This window comes from Primulina tabacum, chromosome 9, assembly GCF_025594145.1.
Source record: "Primulina tabacum isolate GXHZ01 chromosome 9, ASM2559414v2, whole genome shotgun sequence".
Lineage (NCBI taxonomy): Eukaryota > Viridiplantae > Streptophyta > Magnoliopsida > Lamiales > Gesneriaceae > Primulina > Primulina tabacum.
Genome location: NC_134558.1, coordinates 36,767,504 through 36,783,154, shown reverse-complemented (window position 1 = coordinate 36,783,154; position 15,651 = coordinate 36,767,504). Strand labels below are relative to the sequence as shown.

General features: G+C 33.2%; 3 protein-coding genes across 3 annotated transcripts; 2 read left to right on the top strand and 1 right to left on the bottom strand.

The window, feature by feature from the left end:
- Window positions 1–133: 133 nt before the first annotated feature.
- LOC142555723 (uncharacterized) lies at window positions 134–3,349 on the bottom strand. Its single transcript, XM_075666781.1, has 8 exons — window positions 3,153–3,349; window positions 2,912–3,058; window positions 1,946–2,043; window positions 1,316–1,388; window positions 1,179–1,239; window positions 989–1,074; window positions 803–892; window positions 134–453 (listed from the first exon to the last, which is right to left on the bottom strand). Exons 1-8 carry the CDS (start codon window positions 3,264–3,266, stop codon window positions 391–393), a joined length of 732 nt encoding a protein of 243 aa, XP_075522896.1. The 5' UTR covers window positions 3,267–3,349; the 3' UTR covers window positions 134–390.
- Window positions 3,350–5,756: 2,407 nt separating this feature from the next.
- Window positions 5,757–8,824, top strand: LOC142556678 (non-specific lipid transfer protein GPI-anchored 7-like). Its single transcript, XM_075668162.1, has 3 exons — window positions 5,757–6,265; window positions 6,697–6,732; window positions 8,594–8,824. Exons 1-3 carry the CDS (start codon window positions 5,950–5,952, stop codon window positions 8,683–8,685), a joined length of 444 nt encoding a protein of 147 aa, XP_075524277.1. The 5' UTR covers window positions 5,757–5,949; the 3' UTR covers window positions 8,686–8,824.
- Window positions 8,825–12,772: 3,948 nt separating this feature from the next.
- On the top strand, window positions 12,773–15,360 carry LOC142556674 (MYB-like transcription factor ODO1). Its single transcript, XM_075668158.1, has 2 exons — window positions 12,773–13,185; window positions 14,557–15,360. The coding sequence occupies exons 1-2, from the start codon at window positions 12,923–12,925 to the stop codon at window positions 15,107–15,109; spliced, it is 816 nt and encodes a 271-aa protein (XP_075524273.1). The 5' UTR covers window positions 12,773–12,922; the 3' UTR covers window positions 15,110–15,360.
- Window positions 15,361–15,651: the final 291 nt, after the last annotated feature.

Here is a 15,651-nt window from a genome sequence, read left to right as displayed (position 1 = left end):
CATAACACAACATGAATTATAAATAAATTTTAAAAGATAAAATTAAACACACATTTTCTAAACAAAATTACTAGAGATTTTTGCATGAAATAAGTAGGGAGAAATGACTACCCTTTGGCTCACTCTTGCTCAATTGCCCCATAATTACTAACTTAATTAGATAAAAAACTGAAAAAATTCCAAATTCTTTATATCATACAAATAAAATTTTGATCTTATTCAATGAAAGAGACTGCATTTACTCGAAACTATAGGACAAAAGCCTAGAAAACGAACTGTATCATTGGCTAATTGCTGATCCCGTGATGAAGATTCCCCCAATAATTTTTCTGCATTTAGATTTTAGAAGAAAAGGCTACAGAATACCCAACTCCACATCATATTGTTCAGTCAAACGGTTATATACTTGAGCATCGTCCCACGAAGCTTTTCCATATATGCTGCAGCTTGCGTCTGCATCCAAAGGTTTTAGTAAAAAGTATTAGAAATCTAAACAAAGAATTAAATTTGAGAAATTTCAGTTGTAAAAGATAATGCATTGCATGATTATCCTAAAGTGACTTTGCTGACCGATGAAAAAGAGAGCCCTTTTCGGAGAGGCTAAATGTATGCATATAGAAATAGCAAAATAAAACAAGAGCTTTGGGTACATGTATTGATTCCGAAACTGAAGGTTTTTTTTATATCTAGAGCCTCGAGATTTTCTACATAAAATCTCAGGGATATTTTTTTCCAATTGAAAGATGTTTTGTTCAGTTATGATTGGAAATGGACAATAATTCTAGCTTTTGGCATCCATCACCTGGTTAGCTTGATGCGCATCAAAGATATTTTCATCGAGAAGTGTCAACAAAGATCTATTCACCTCATTCCGCTCAACCAAGTCCAATAGCTGCATGCAACAACAAGTTACCAATGACCCTAAAGAAATTAAACTCATATACATCCCAAGAAACAAGGGTCCGATAAATAAATTGAAGTGGCATACAGTAGCCTTGACGTTCTTTGATGTCAAGATTTCCAGTAAGCTTTTCCTTGCTCTTACGAGTTCTGATTGCAATTTGTCATATGCTTCTGCAGAAAAATTTAAGTACAAAATGAAAAATTGGTATGTTTCAAGAAAAATAAATAAATGGAACTACTCTCACATGACTTTAATGAGAGATGAATATAACAACCTATTCCTTCTTCCAGAGCCTTTTGAAGCGTTTCGAGCTCAATTACTCTGTCTTCAATATCCTACATGGAAATAATTGGATACAGATACTTCTTTGATCTGACTGGAAACCAAGTGAGGCACGGTTTAGAGACAAACCTGAGTTTTGGACACAGCAAACCTCAGTTTTCCGAGTTCCAGTCTCAGATACGAGAAAAACTCATCGTCCAATCTGCATACAGAGAATACAGATTCACAACGATAAAAAGGGAGAGGTTTTACATCATTAATGTTCAACATCCACAAGTATTATTATGCGGGGCGGCTCCCTTTCAATTTATTTTTTTCTTAGAACACAAGCTGTGAACCTCCAAACTTTCTCCTTTCACTTCCCATCAACACCCAGGACCACCTCCAACGATGATTTCGGTATATTACTGAAGCATGTTTTCGAAGCTTGGTTCTTGGGTAGGATAACAGCTGCTCCCCTTGGATAAATTTTGTTGATTGCTACTTGCTATTATAATTCTTCCAGTTAATTGGAGCAACATTTAATTTTCTCAAATAAAAAAATCTAAAACTACCAACCATTGTACAGACTAAAAGATTTGGTGACAAAACAAATTAAATAACTTTCGACTTTCTTCAGGATGAAATTTTCCAACGGATAGCATGATGCAAGTTATATTCCACGCAAGGACAGTTACCTTTGAATCTCATGCTGACAGTATGTGTGATATGCAAGTATATTGAATGACTTATTAAATCAGGAAGACAATAAAGACTGACCTGGACCTCAATCTTGCAATCTCGAATTCGATCTCCCGGGCTTCAGTGTCAAGTAAATACTCAACTAGCTCAGCTGTAGTATCCGGTATCACCCGAGACTAATGTAACATGAAAAAAGATCAAACATTTTATTAAATAAAGATTACGATTTCCAAAGTAAGCATTCCGCTGCTGGTCAAATCGATAGAAATGTTGGGTATAGGTTGGGTGTCTCTCAAAGACATGCTGCACTATAAGTCAATGGGAGTTTAAAACATTGATTTGGACCAACCGGTTATATTCTGTTAGGGGAGTTGAGAGCCGTTACTGTGGGGAGTTGGGATAAGCTGTGGGAAAACAGAAACAGAGGCCAGCTCGTTCTATATATACGGCAACTCCCTGCTGATAGAAAAAAAAGAGAGATACAATGGAGAATACGTGACAGCAGATACACATCAGAAAGGAAGAGATCAAGGAGAAAAAGCTTGAAAGAAATCTTCTGTAGTGCTATGGTTAATCATTGTATTGGTAATTACTCCCTGGTGATTCAATAAAGAAATCAGTCTTCTTTCTTCCCGTGGATGTAGGTCATTCAAGGCCGAACCACGTAAATCCTTTCTGTCTCGTGCAATTTTTATTTTTCTTTGTGTGTGTGCTTCGTGATCACGAGTGGGGAGTAACAAGAGAGTTCGTCCAAAGCAATAAGCTAACTCTGTGAATTGGCCAAAACACTCACAACAAGAAAGTATTTTTTCAAAAAAAAAACATAAAAATTACGCTTCATTTTTTCCTTTTAATTTGCTAATCAGCTACTCAGAAAAACTCAGAAAAAGTTCGTCTAACAAGTCATATATTTTTCGATTCAATTAAGCGGAAAAATTTCCCACTTCACAATTAATTTGAAAAAAAAAATCAAACCAAGAATTTTCTGAGCAAGCATACATTAACTTTGGATTGTATGACGCGACACACTATGAAAAAACCCACCTCTCGAAGAGATCGGCGGCGGTCTTTCTCTTCGCGGACTTGGCGTTCAAAGGCTTCTCTGGCATCAGCGTCCTTGTCAAGGCGTCTCTTGAACTCCAACCTAGAGATATGACCAGGTTGGGGAGATCCCAGAATGCCTTCAGGATCCTTCCTTCCCAAACCAAACGAAAATTCATTTTCAATCTATTAGAACACATGTCAGGTATGTGGTGTGTGCAAAAGAGAAATGGAAATAAGTTACCCATCCTATGCAGAAAATTTTAGCTGCTTGATTTCTGGGTTTTGCGAATTTCGTGGTTTCGAAAGGGGAAAGAGGATTTGAAACAGCGAGAGTGAATCCAAGAAAAGAGGCCATGAATGGCCGCGGTTGAAAGACTGTAGTTGTTCGTTATCCGTTAAAACACAGTACCAATACTCAGCATCGTATCTCTTCCTAATCATATGTACATATAAATTACAAAAATATCATTTAATCTAATAAATTTTTTTTTCCTATCTATTATCTTCGAAAAATAAAATATCATGTACATGTACTATAACTAATTTTTAGTTAAAATATAAAAATATTCAATCTTTTTTTGAAAAAACTTAGATTATGTTAATTAAGGTAAATCGCAATCGTGAAAATCGAACTCCTGACATTGGTAACCGTGGAATTATTGCTAGTGCTATAAGATATTGTCCTAATTTAATATCTAATGGTTAAAATTATCAATAATGTTAAAGGTACAACCAAAATATCGTACAACGATATTTATAACAATTAAATCGTGAGATTATGTTATTATATGATGAAATTTTGTATTGAATTTATCATGAGATGTTGATAAATGAAATTTTGTATTGAATTTTTTGTTTCGTAAGAATTATTATACAAATTTGGTTGTACATGTAGCACCAGTCGGATTGGTTTTTGAGCCAAATACATGCCTACCAAGCTCTAGTAAAGTTTTGGGCTGGTCTATATAGACTGGTGTTAATGGACCTAAGATTCAGCCCAACCCATTCAGAAAGTTGGCATCGCTACTGAAAAAATAGTACATATATCATAGCTTATCGTTCACACCACATAAGCTTGAACTTTCGTTTGCTTGAGTATTTTGGATGCATGACGAAATAAGTTTGAGAATGACAAAGTAATTAGTTTCAGCTAGCGATGGATGCCCATTGATCTTTGTCACGAGTTCATTAAAATTTGGATTTTCATTAACAAACTATTCAATTTCTACATATTCAGCGTCAATATGATCAGAGTTGGATTTCCTTATATATAAATTGGATGATCGATGCAATTAATGTTTTTTTGATATTTTAAACTCCTCAATTAAAACATGTCTCAATGCATGTTAATTACATCATTATATACATTTTTTTTCCTACAGGAACATAACAGTTGCTACAAGAATACGTCGTGAAGTTGTGCTTGTGTGAGCACATACAATAATATTTTAGACTTTCACATTAGTTTAAGTGCATCAATAAATCCCAAATTTCATTCCATATTTCTTCGTTGATTAATATTCCGAGTCTCCTAAACACCCATGACTTGAGAGTTTCCAAATTAGATGCAGATGGCTTAATTAGAAAGTTACCATTACTAACCAAGCAAATAATTAATTATCTTCTATTTTTCGTAATAATGAGTCTACTGGTCAAACGCAAGAGCCCAGGCTGGAGCCACATGTTATTGTCAGTATACCCATTTTGCCCCCATTTTTTAATGCCGTGACCCAGCATTTAGTTGGCATATTCTATTGGTACCGAATGTTTCATTTTTATACCAAACACCATTTCCTCCGACTCTTGGAGATGGCTCGATAATTTCTCAGGCCGATTTCTTGATCAAAACAGCTAATTAATCGAGGAAAAAGACAACTATTCGTATCGGGTCAATTTTCTTTCGAAAGATGCTAAAGTCATTACCATCATGCCTAGGTTCGATCACACACACACACACACACACACACATATGCTAAAGTCATTAGCATCATGCATCATGCCAAGATCGAGTAACTGTTTAGCAAAATAATTTATTAAAGTTACTAGAAATATATATCACATCTTGAATTGGTAAATGATTAATGTTGATATTAAAAAATATATATATATATATATTAATTTCCGGGGAAAAAGCTTTAAATTCCATAATACGTACTTTTATTATTAAACACCAAAATTTTTGAGATAGTCACACCATGAATCGCGAAATCTATGCTCAAAACCAATATGAATTACTAGTTTTATATGTTTATTATTTATATATTTTGTATGATATGAGAACAGTTGCTATTTTTTGGTGTCGATAACCTCGTAATAATACATTATTTTACAGGTCAAGCTATCAGAAAAATCTCATTGTACAAATACAATAGATTTGCTTTGAAAAATATTGATTGAAAGATATAGATTTATTTTAAGTCGTTCTATGGGACTTGTTCTACCATGCGTACCCTGCGTGGGGAGTTCGCTCTCGGGTCATCGCTCGTGTTGTTTAATCCATAATGAAAGAACGAGTGCTAAAGCATATGCTGCCGTTGGCATAACTGACTCTAAAACCTCCCACCCGAGAAATGAATAGAGTTTTAAATAATAATTTACATCTAAAATATCTCGTTTTTATCGTATTTTTCGATCCGGTTAAAAGTGAGGTTAATGACTGACTGAAAATGCTATAAACAAAGCTCAACCACGTGTCGGACACTTTTATATAATTCAATGACTTGGTTTGTATTCGAATTTCCAGATGCGGTCGATCGAACAACTGTGATTTTTTTTTAGACATTAACTGTGATTTAACAATAAAGAGCAGAGGTAGCAAGTGAGACGTACCCACAGGTTCCTCCGTTATCCTATATCCCTTGCCTGTCCAGCATTAAATAAAGTCATTGACTAGATCCGTATAATTGATCATCTCACGTTCAAACTTCACCCATGTTTATTTTTTCTCTAATTCTTCGATTTCCCACTTTCAGACGACCCAAATAGCAAACACCTGACACACCTTTTTTCTTTTCTACCACAAAGAAAGGATTTAGAACATGGCAAGAACGACCACCACGATAGCAATAGTTTTGGCGGTGGCGCTGCTGGCAGTCGCCGCCAGCAGAGTAGCCGAGGGTCAGTCGACAGATTGTGTATCTAATCTGTTGCCGTGTGCACGGTACCTGAACACCACAACTACACCGGGAGCAGATTGCTGCGCCGCCATCAAATTAGTGGTGACTACTCAACTTGATTGCCTGTGCAAGCTTTATAACCAGCCTGGGGGATTGGGTGCTATTGGGATTGACCCTCAGCAAGCCCTTGCGCTTCCCAAACGCTGTAATCTCCCTAATGACGTCAGTGTCTGCAACGGTATGAATCCCGTTCTAAATCTTCTGCCCCGAATTTGTCTTAACCAGTAAATTATTGTAAGACGCAAGAAATGAGGAAATGAAATTGACGAGCTACAGGCTTGTTGACGAGGCGTCATATGGACACTTGAACATTTTAAGGGTATAAACATAAATATATATTGATATTCACTCCTTAATTTCATTGATATATGTATTAGCAAGAAAGTGTAATTGTTTTTCTAATTTGCTAATTATATATGACTTGGTGGATCGTTTGTTATTTTGCTCCTGATCATGGACTTTTACTGCGATCTCTTATAATATATCATAAACGGCAAGCTTTAGATTGAATATTACTCGGCCGCACATACCGTGTGTGCTACGAAACTCGTATAAAGTAAATGTGCATTGTACTAATAGAAAGTGTTTTGGTTTCTTCTGCCTCTACAGCTACAGCTCCAGGTTCTTCCGCTGTCCCTCCTCCAGGTAACTGTTACCTTGCCTCTTCTCACTCTATTTTTATTTCTACTTGAGCCCTTAAGTTTAAAATACCCGAGGACTTCTATCCCTATGTAAGTATCTTTTTTAATATTATTGTCATACCCCGACCTTGGCCCATCCAAACGTGACTTTGACCATGTATCTCTTGTAACAATTACTTTGTATTCGTTGTTCTCATTTTGTGAGGGATAGGGTGTCACAATTATAGTCGGGAAAGAGAAGGAAATTTGATAATTATGATATGGATGTGTTCAAACAGATGAGAAGCTTCGTTATAAGCTGACCATTACTTGTCAAATTAATAGCATAACGTGGTCTTGCTGTAACATCTATATTGACCGAATCGAAACAATAGTTTACCCTTTTGTTGACATTGATAAGCAAACACAAGCTAGGTGCTTATGTATAAATCAGTTTGATAAATATAGTTAATTTAGGTGGCATGCATGTACTTTCCCGAAATATAGCAAATAAAAACGGCCAAATAAATTAAATAATTCCTATCTAATTTAGTTTTAAAATATAAATAAAATCCTAATCCTTAATTTGTAGGTGAGAGAAATCACATTAAAATAAATTTGGAATTTTTGTAGTAAAATGGTGTTTTGGGGAATGTTGTTGTGCATGAAGATGGCAAATAAATGAAGTTACGTAATGATATATAGGTGACCACGTTTTACATATGAAAAACATGACGAATTTAGTCAGGCAAACTAATCTTTACCCGTGTGTTTCTCTTACTGCATGTTAATAGATTACGTCAACGTTTTGTGTTGAAATTGTTTAAGAACATGGTAAGGCTCGACCAGGTTTAATTTCTGATTTTTTACTGCAACCATGTGAATTTTTAAACAAATGTTTTGACGTGTGACTCTCATGCATGTTATGTTTGGATGGAAGAATTTGAGGATAGATGATTTGAATCGTTAGAGGAAGTAAACTCATTTTTTTTCTGATAAAACTTTTGAAATCCATGCATTTATATTTCTTTAGCTACAGTCAGAAGTATTTTTCTATCGTTTAAATCACCAGTTATTGAAATAATTTGAAATCCATAAAATTTTCCCAAAAACCCATTGTTGAAATCCATCAATCCTGGCATGCATTTTGGTATATGCGTATGGGAGTAGAAAATTCTTAAAAAAAAAAAAACTGATATACATTTCACTTGGTAATAATTTCGGATTGTAAATTTGAAGCCCATGAGGCCGGGCTCTGGTTGATGGATCTGAATATGACAAAACGTCTTCAAGGAAATGACTCGAAATGGATTTCAAAGTACTCTAGTTTAGGAGGATTTGGAATACACCTTGTGTTGAAATAAGGTCATAGGAATTTGAAATTTAAGAAATCCACAAATATTCAAATATGCATGAAAGATTTGAAGTTCACTTCATTCTTAAAAAATTTCTTAATCTTAAATGTTTCCTGTATTTTAGGTTTTCAGTTGAGTAAGATGAGAGAAAACTCGAATAATAGATAATTTCAGAATGAAGGGGGAGCTCTATTTATAGAGCCTCTTGACCGTGTGAAAATGCGTATGAAAATTCATCTTCAAATTTTCCTACGGCCATCCACATTTTTTTCCCCTCAAATTAGGCTGCAAGTTGTACCAGCCAACAACTTTTAGACTTTTCTACCGACAGTTATCATTAGGAGCTTTCAGATTATATGAAATTTAATTACGGGGTTCGAATTCGAGTTTTAATTTCTCCCAACTGTGAAGAGGAATTATATACGTCACCCTTCATAAAAAGAGAAGAATTAGCTGTCTGAAGTTCTTGCTTATTATGTGTACAACTGTATATATTCCTTGGCCTGTTATTAAAATTGATGATTTTGACAGGGGCACCTAATAATAATAATGGCGTGGACAGAATTTCATGGATTGGAATGCCAGCCCTACTCTTGGTTTTGGCTACTATGTTTCTTTATTGAGTGAACACTTCACTGTTAAAAATTTGCTAAATCAGTATGAATTCATATTTTGCTATGATGATTTTTTCCCACTAATACGATGAGATACGTTAATCAGTGCTGTTGCGGAATAATGTATTCGATTTTATGTTTCCCTGTATGATTTGGAGCATGAACTTTTCAGAAAGCTTGAGTTTGCTAGTCAAGGTCAAAATAATTCAATCTATATAGAGTATGTATCTGGTCATGAGTCGACTCGTTCCGGTTTATAGCAACCCCCTCCCCCTCCCCCTCCCCCTCACCCCAACCCCTCTCTTTACATTAAGAAAACTGCAAATTTTGGAGCTTGGTCACGATCTGGTGAAAATTTGATCTGGCTATGCTCGATCGGATTAAACCGGATATTCATCAGGCCTATCATTTTTCATTTAGCCCCATTCGAACTCCTGCTGGGCAGGTCCACTAATCCATCTTAATCCGAATACCCACAATTAAATTTAAAAAAAAAATGTTTCCTTTTTTGTGAGGCTCATAAATTTGTGTGTGAGATTGCCTAGTTAAGAGATAAAAACAATTGTTGAGATATTCATTTATGAATAATGAATGATTCCTTATTATGTTTTCATATTCTCTATCTTAGTATTATTATTTTTTAATAAAATATGTTGGTTAACTCGAACCTAGATGGACCCATAATGATTTTTAATTAGATGGACTAATTAGGTAAAAACATGTGTAGGACGGTCTCACAAATCGTATTTTGTGAGACGAATATCTTATTTGGGTCATCCATGAAAAGTATTACTTTTTATGCTAAGAGTATTACTTTTTATTGTGAATATCGTAATGGTTGACCTGTCTCACAGATAAATATTCATGAGATCGTCTCACAAGAGACCCATTCGACTGATTAATGTTTAAAATATAACATCTTTAGAAATCTTACTACGATTTATTTGGATTGTCCGAGTTCCAAAAGTATATTCTATTTTTTAAACAAAACCATTAGATCCAAAGACTAAAATATTAAAGAAACAATCCAGATATAATAATAAAAAAATTCTCAATTTAATGTGCCCTCTGATGTGATGTGAAAATCTAAATATTGTCGAAGTGATCCATTATATAAATTTGTGGCCGACGCACCAAACTCAATTCCTGCAGACTCATTCCTAAAAGCTGTGTGGAAATCAAGAATGAAATGTACGTTGTAATTATGAGTGTCCTTGAGTCTTTCCAATGATAAAAATACAATTGAAATAAAAGTCCATCAACCACATCAACTTTACTGGTCATTTTTTAAAAATGAAACAAATTAATCCGATCATCTTCTCTGAATTTTGATGGAACGGAGGAGGGTACGTATTAGTGTTTTCATTTAAAAGAGTTTACAGTGTCAAATTTGTTTTAGTACAGTGGTTGAATATGGGTTTTAGGATTTAACATGATCCATAGAGAAATTATCATGTGATGATATCCAGTTAAATAAATACATAAAACAATTTCAAAATTTAAATTTCTGAATACTTATATTAAAATCCAGTCATTCAAATATTAGATGGGAAAATAATAACTATGGGAAAAGTTAGATTTTTTACGCTTTGTTCCTACGAATTTATATCGTCTAATACAGTAATTAAAAATACCCCATTCACTATAGACCATATTTATGCATTTATTTTACTTTGACACCAATTTTTACATATATATGGAACAAGCATGGCTCATTATTAGGACTCAAAACATCAGTACATCACACTAAAAACTGTTTATTAACGTAGATTCATATATTAATTTCGGAATGAAATTATCTGAAAAAAGCATATATAATTTCAGCATTAATAACAAAAAAAAAAAAAAACTGTTTAGTTGTCTCTCGGCATCATAAATACATCTGTGTTTCTTCCACCAACTTAATCAAGTTAGTCTACCATTCATCACAAGTCTTTCTTCCTATATCACAACATTATTAGATCACACGAGTATCTTACATTTTAATTAAAGTTGATTTCATGTGTTGATAATCCAATTATTAAAAATTTCATCACATTATACAAAGAGAAAACTTCAAGAAAGACCATCGATCTTCTCCAAGTTTTGTCATTAGTCCATTAACTATGGAGTTAACTTTGTAAGTACTCCTAACACTTGTTTAAAGTATTTTAGCTGGCCGACAACTCCATGTTAATTGTGATAATAACTTTTCAAAAAAGGTAATTTTAGGTATTGGCCGACGAATTGAAGATATAATTGTACTTCCATTTTCAATGACCACTCCATTATAATTATCGCCAGATTCCATGTGACGATGAGATTACACCAAATTCCGTCACCTTTACAGGAGGCGCTTAATGCTCATACATGTACATTTTGTCACATTCCACATGAATAATTACGAGTATATTTTAATTAGAATCTATGTAATGAAATTTTTGACAACTATTATTTCATTTGTTTATAAGAGACAATTTTGTTCGACATTTTGTCATGCTACAATCTAATGCGGTTTACCTGATCAACGTGTTTTGTAGACTAATGCGTTAGTTAAACTTACAAGGAACAATTTTACTTAATAAAAATACAAGTTTATCTATAATAAAAAAAATTGTGCAGAAGGAAGGAATATCAATCTTTTCTCAGTTGCTTATAAATTTTAGTTTACCTTTATTTTATATATATATATATATATATATATATATATTATATTAAAGTGAACCCAAGTAGTTCCTCAAAGTCAATGACCAAATTGTTGGAATTATTACCTGTCATCATTCTAAGCCTCAGATAAAATAATTTATTGCAATTTGTGTCCAAATCACAAATGATAAAACAATTAATCCCCGTTATCTGTTCAATTTGACTAAAATAAATCTTCTACATAAGACACGTATCACAAAAATACATGTTAATTAACACTCTGACATGCATAATTCAAATAACTTGTACAAATTTCATGAACAAAGGCAATTTGGTTCACACAAATATTTAAAATTTTCAGGGACAAGGCCGGTTCTCTAAAAAAATTAGCAAACTCAGTAATTTATTAGGAATTGATGGAACAATCTGGAAATTTGTTCGAATCGGGAGACAAGATTTGATGTCAATTATGATTCGCAACGTGAAAATATTAATATTAGAATATTACCACTGTCCTAATCAATGAAAAAAACCGGACGAAAGCTGGCAAAGACTTTTGCTTTCTTTTTTTTTTTCTTTTTTTTTTTAAAAAGAACTATTTTTTCCTTTCATTTGACTAAATTGATCATTTCAATGTAACTTCCAACTACCAAAGAAATTGACTCGGTCCAGTAAACCAATTAATTATAAGCTACGTCCACATTTATTTATGAAATGGTTCGTATTTTTTCTCAATGGTTTTTTTTTTAAAGATCTGATTTTGCTTTAATTTGCAACAATACAAATCAATGACAATGTCCTATATACGAAAGAACGATACATAAATACCAACAAATTTATCATTTTAGATTAACAATTAACATATTTATTTAATATTATACTCCAATTAGTTGATAAATACTGAATTCCTTACAATTATAAAATTAATTTTGAACTAAATTGAGAACTCGATTATTTTCCTAGCCTTCTCTCCAATTTTTATTTTATTCGATGTTTAATGATCCATCTTGTGAGCAGAACAACATGATGAAGCTCCCCGTAAAAAGAACCCAAGCAACCGTGAGATGACGTTATTGATGACGAAATCCTTGCGTCACATAGCAATCACAACTTAATGTGATCATTGCGTATTTGGTTTTGAGCCATAGCGCTTTTTGTTTAGAAAAATTTGAGAAATTCCTGTAATTTATTTGTGAGTCGGAATCTAAACACAAATTAAAACTTTTTTTTAAAAAAAATCATATATTTCCTACAACTATATTGTCAACCCGTCATACTTTTATATATTATAATGTAATTATTTCTGGGAATTAAAATTAAAATTGTAAATCAGAAAATATAAAGAACGCAAGACTTTCGAATGAAACCTCAACATAATTTGTATGTGGGAAGTTCAATATTTTTGGGTTGGAAATTAAGGCTGTGCTTCAAATTCATTGTAGCTTCGTTTTGGTTGACACGTGTGGAGTTGCTCCAATAATAACATCTAAAACTTAATTAGCTTGGGGGTATTTAAAGGTGGGTAAGGCCTAAGGGGGACTTTTAAGTTCTACCAATGTTTTTAAATACATTTGATTAGTACATATATATTTATTTATTTTTATTACTATTGATTGTGGACATGAGAAGACAACCGTGTTGCGACAAAGCTGGGGTGAAGAAAGGGCCGTGGACGGCGGAGGAAGACAACAAACTTATTAAGTTTATCCTCACTAAAGGCCCATGCTGCTGGCGGGCCGTCCCCAAACTAGCAGGACTCCGCCGCTGTGGCAAGAGTTGCCGCCTCCGCTGGACGAATTATCTCCGTCCTGACTTGAAGAGAGGCCTTCTCACTCCGGCAGAGGAGCAGTTGGTCGTTGATCTTCACGCCCGGCTCGGCAACAGGTATATTCATAGCATTTGGTGTGCTGTGTTGAGCCTGTACATGTTTTTCATAATACATTCAAGTTCTTATATAGAAAGGGACCCAATGCAGTTAATCAAAAAAAATATTAGGTTCCGAATATTCGCAACACTTCATGTCCTCTCCGCTAGAAATTATTATTTAAGGTAAGTCGTACATATATATGGCACTTTGAAATAAATATCGAATGAGTAACTAATTTAATAAACTATGTCTGATAGTAAATATTTAATAGGAGATGAAGAATGTCATCAATCAGCAAGGTAGACAATGTTTGCATTTAAAATATAAATTGTCAAGCTTCTTTCAAATATTTAAGTTAATTATTTATCTTCATATGTCAAAAGTTATTTAATTCTTTTTTTTAAAAAAAATAATGAACAACGATGTTTGGAAAAATAATTGATCATAAAAAAGAGTATAAAAGAAATCAAAGACAAAAACAAGAAGATATAATTTCAAGGCTTTATCTTCGATTTTTTTTTAAGAAAAATAATTTATCAGTATCTATTCAAATATTCAAATTATGAGTGGGAAAATGTTTGAATTGATTAATAATGAGCTAAAATAGAATATTATTCTTGAATTGTATAAGATATAGTCAACAAAAGAAACATGGAAAAAAATTGTTATAAATGCATGAGACAGTGTTATATGTGTGATAATTACCTCTTGGAATTGAGATCCATTTTCAAATTCTTGTGGCTAACATATCAAGGGTTTAGACCGAGGCGATTACGTCGTGTTCTGATGGAAGAGTGATTATGATGTTGTTATCTCACATGTTTTGGGAAAAAAATTGAATTGATTATAACAACTCGAGATAATTATTTTTGAAATATTAAATAGCAATTGTAATTGTAATTATTTTAACCTGGGTGGCCTAATTTTTTTTTTTAAAAAATTATATGTAAATTTCGTATAATTTTGGATTAAATTGATATTAGTTCGGATAGATCGATTTAAAATATTAAAAATTCTAGAGTTTAAAATTCTAACTCGAGTAAAATTATATTTTTGGCTCTGTCATTGATTATGGAACATGTAAATTCTAATGCACTTGTTCATTTTTGTCATATACACTAATGAGATATATATTATTAGGTAGTTAGTACTACAATATCAATACATATATAATTAATATTTAATAAATTGATTAATAAAGAATGATAAATTAATTAAATAGTGAATACAAAGCGTTTTTTTTTTTTTTGTTCAAGCTTGTGCAATAGTTCTTTTTGCAGATCAAAATAAGTTCTTGTAGCCATAAAGTTACGTTGTATTTATTGCTTTCTGGCACTTTACAATTATGATTGTCACGCACTAACACTAATCTCAAATTTCTAAATCAGGTGGTCCAAAATTGCAGCAACGTTGCCAGGTAGGACTGACAATGAGATTAAAAATCATTGGAACACCCATATCAAGAAAAAGCTACTGAAAATGGGAATTGATCCTGTCACACATGAACCCCTAATCCAACCCCCAAACACCAACGAAACTACAAATTCATCGTCCAATGAATCAGATAAACTCCCGAAATCAGCCAAACATCATTTCCCAGAAGCTATATGCGCCACCAACTTAGAAGAAAACCCGTTTTCGCCACGTGAAAATTGTTCGTCAGATGAATCGGTTTTACATGAAAACTTGTACGAAAACGACCCTTTGATCGCCTGCCTGTTCGAGGATGATCCGCCTCAAGTTGAGGTTCCCCCGGAGTTCCCATGTTTGGACGAAGACGTGAACAACTTTTTCTTGCAAACTTGGGACGGTACATGTTCCTGGCCGCTATTGGATTGCCAAGATTTTGGGGTTCATGATTTTGAATTCAATTGTTTCAGTGACAGGGAAACTGATAAGGCTTTAGGTATGGGGAATGAAGGAAAATCAATGATATTATAATGGTCATTTAAAAAATAAAAATAAAAATTTAGGGAAACCAAAAGTTATTAATAAATGTGTATATATATATATATATGATCAACCAAACAGACTACTAGCATAGTATGGGTTTTTTATTTTCTTCTTTTTGTTGTTTTTGGTACATATATATGTTTTGGAATTGGATTTGAGTGATGCAGAATGCATAGGTGTGAATTTTTTTTTAAAAAAAATTGTTATATATAGATACATATTATTTATTCATGCATGCACCTTGCATATTGCATGGTACATAATCATATCTAGTTAAATTTTTAGTTTTAACAAGATTCTCAGATTTTATGTATATTGATCATATTTGTACGTCTATATGGCTGGTGCCTGTTAATTTCCACGGTGGGTTGATTTATTAAACAAATGTTTCGACTAAGGTAAGTTTGAAATCCAAATCTATTTCGAATTCTTACCCATTAAGCCCAATTCTTAACGAATCGCTTTTTAAGCTCTCCTATTGTTTTTTTAATTTAATTTTATTTTTATATTTTTTGAGGTTAGGGGTGGGG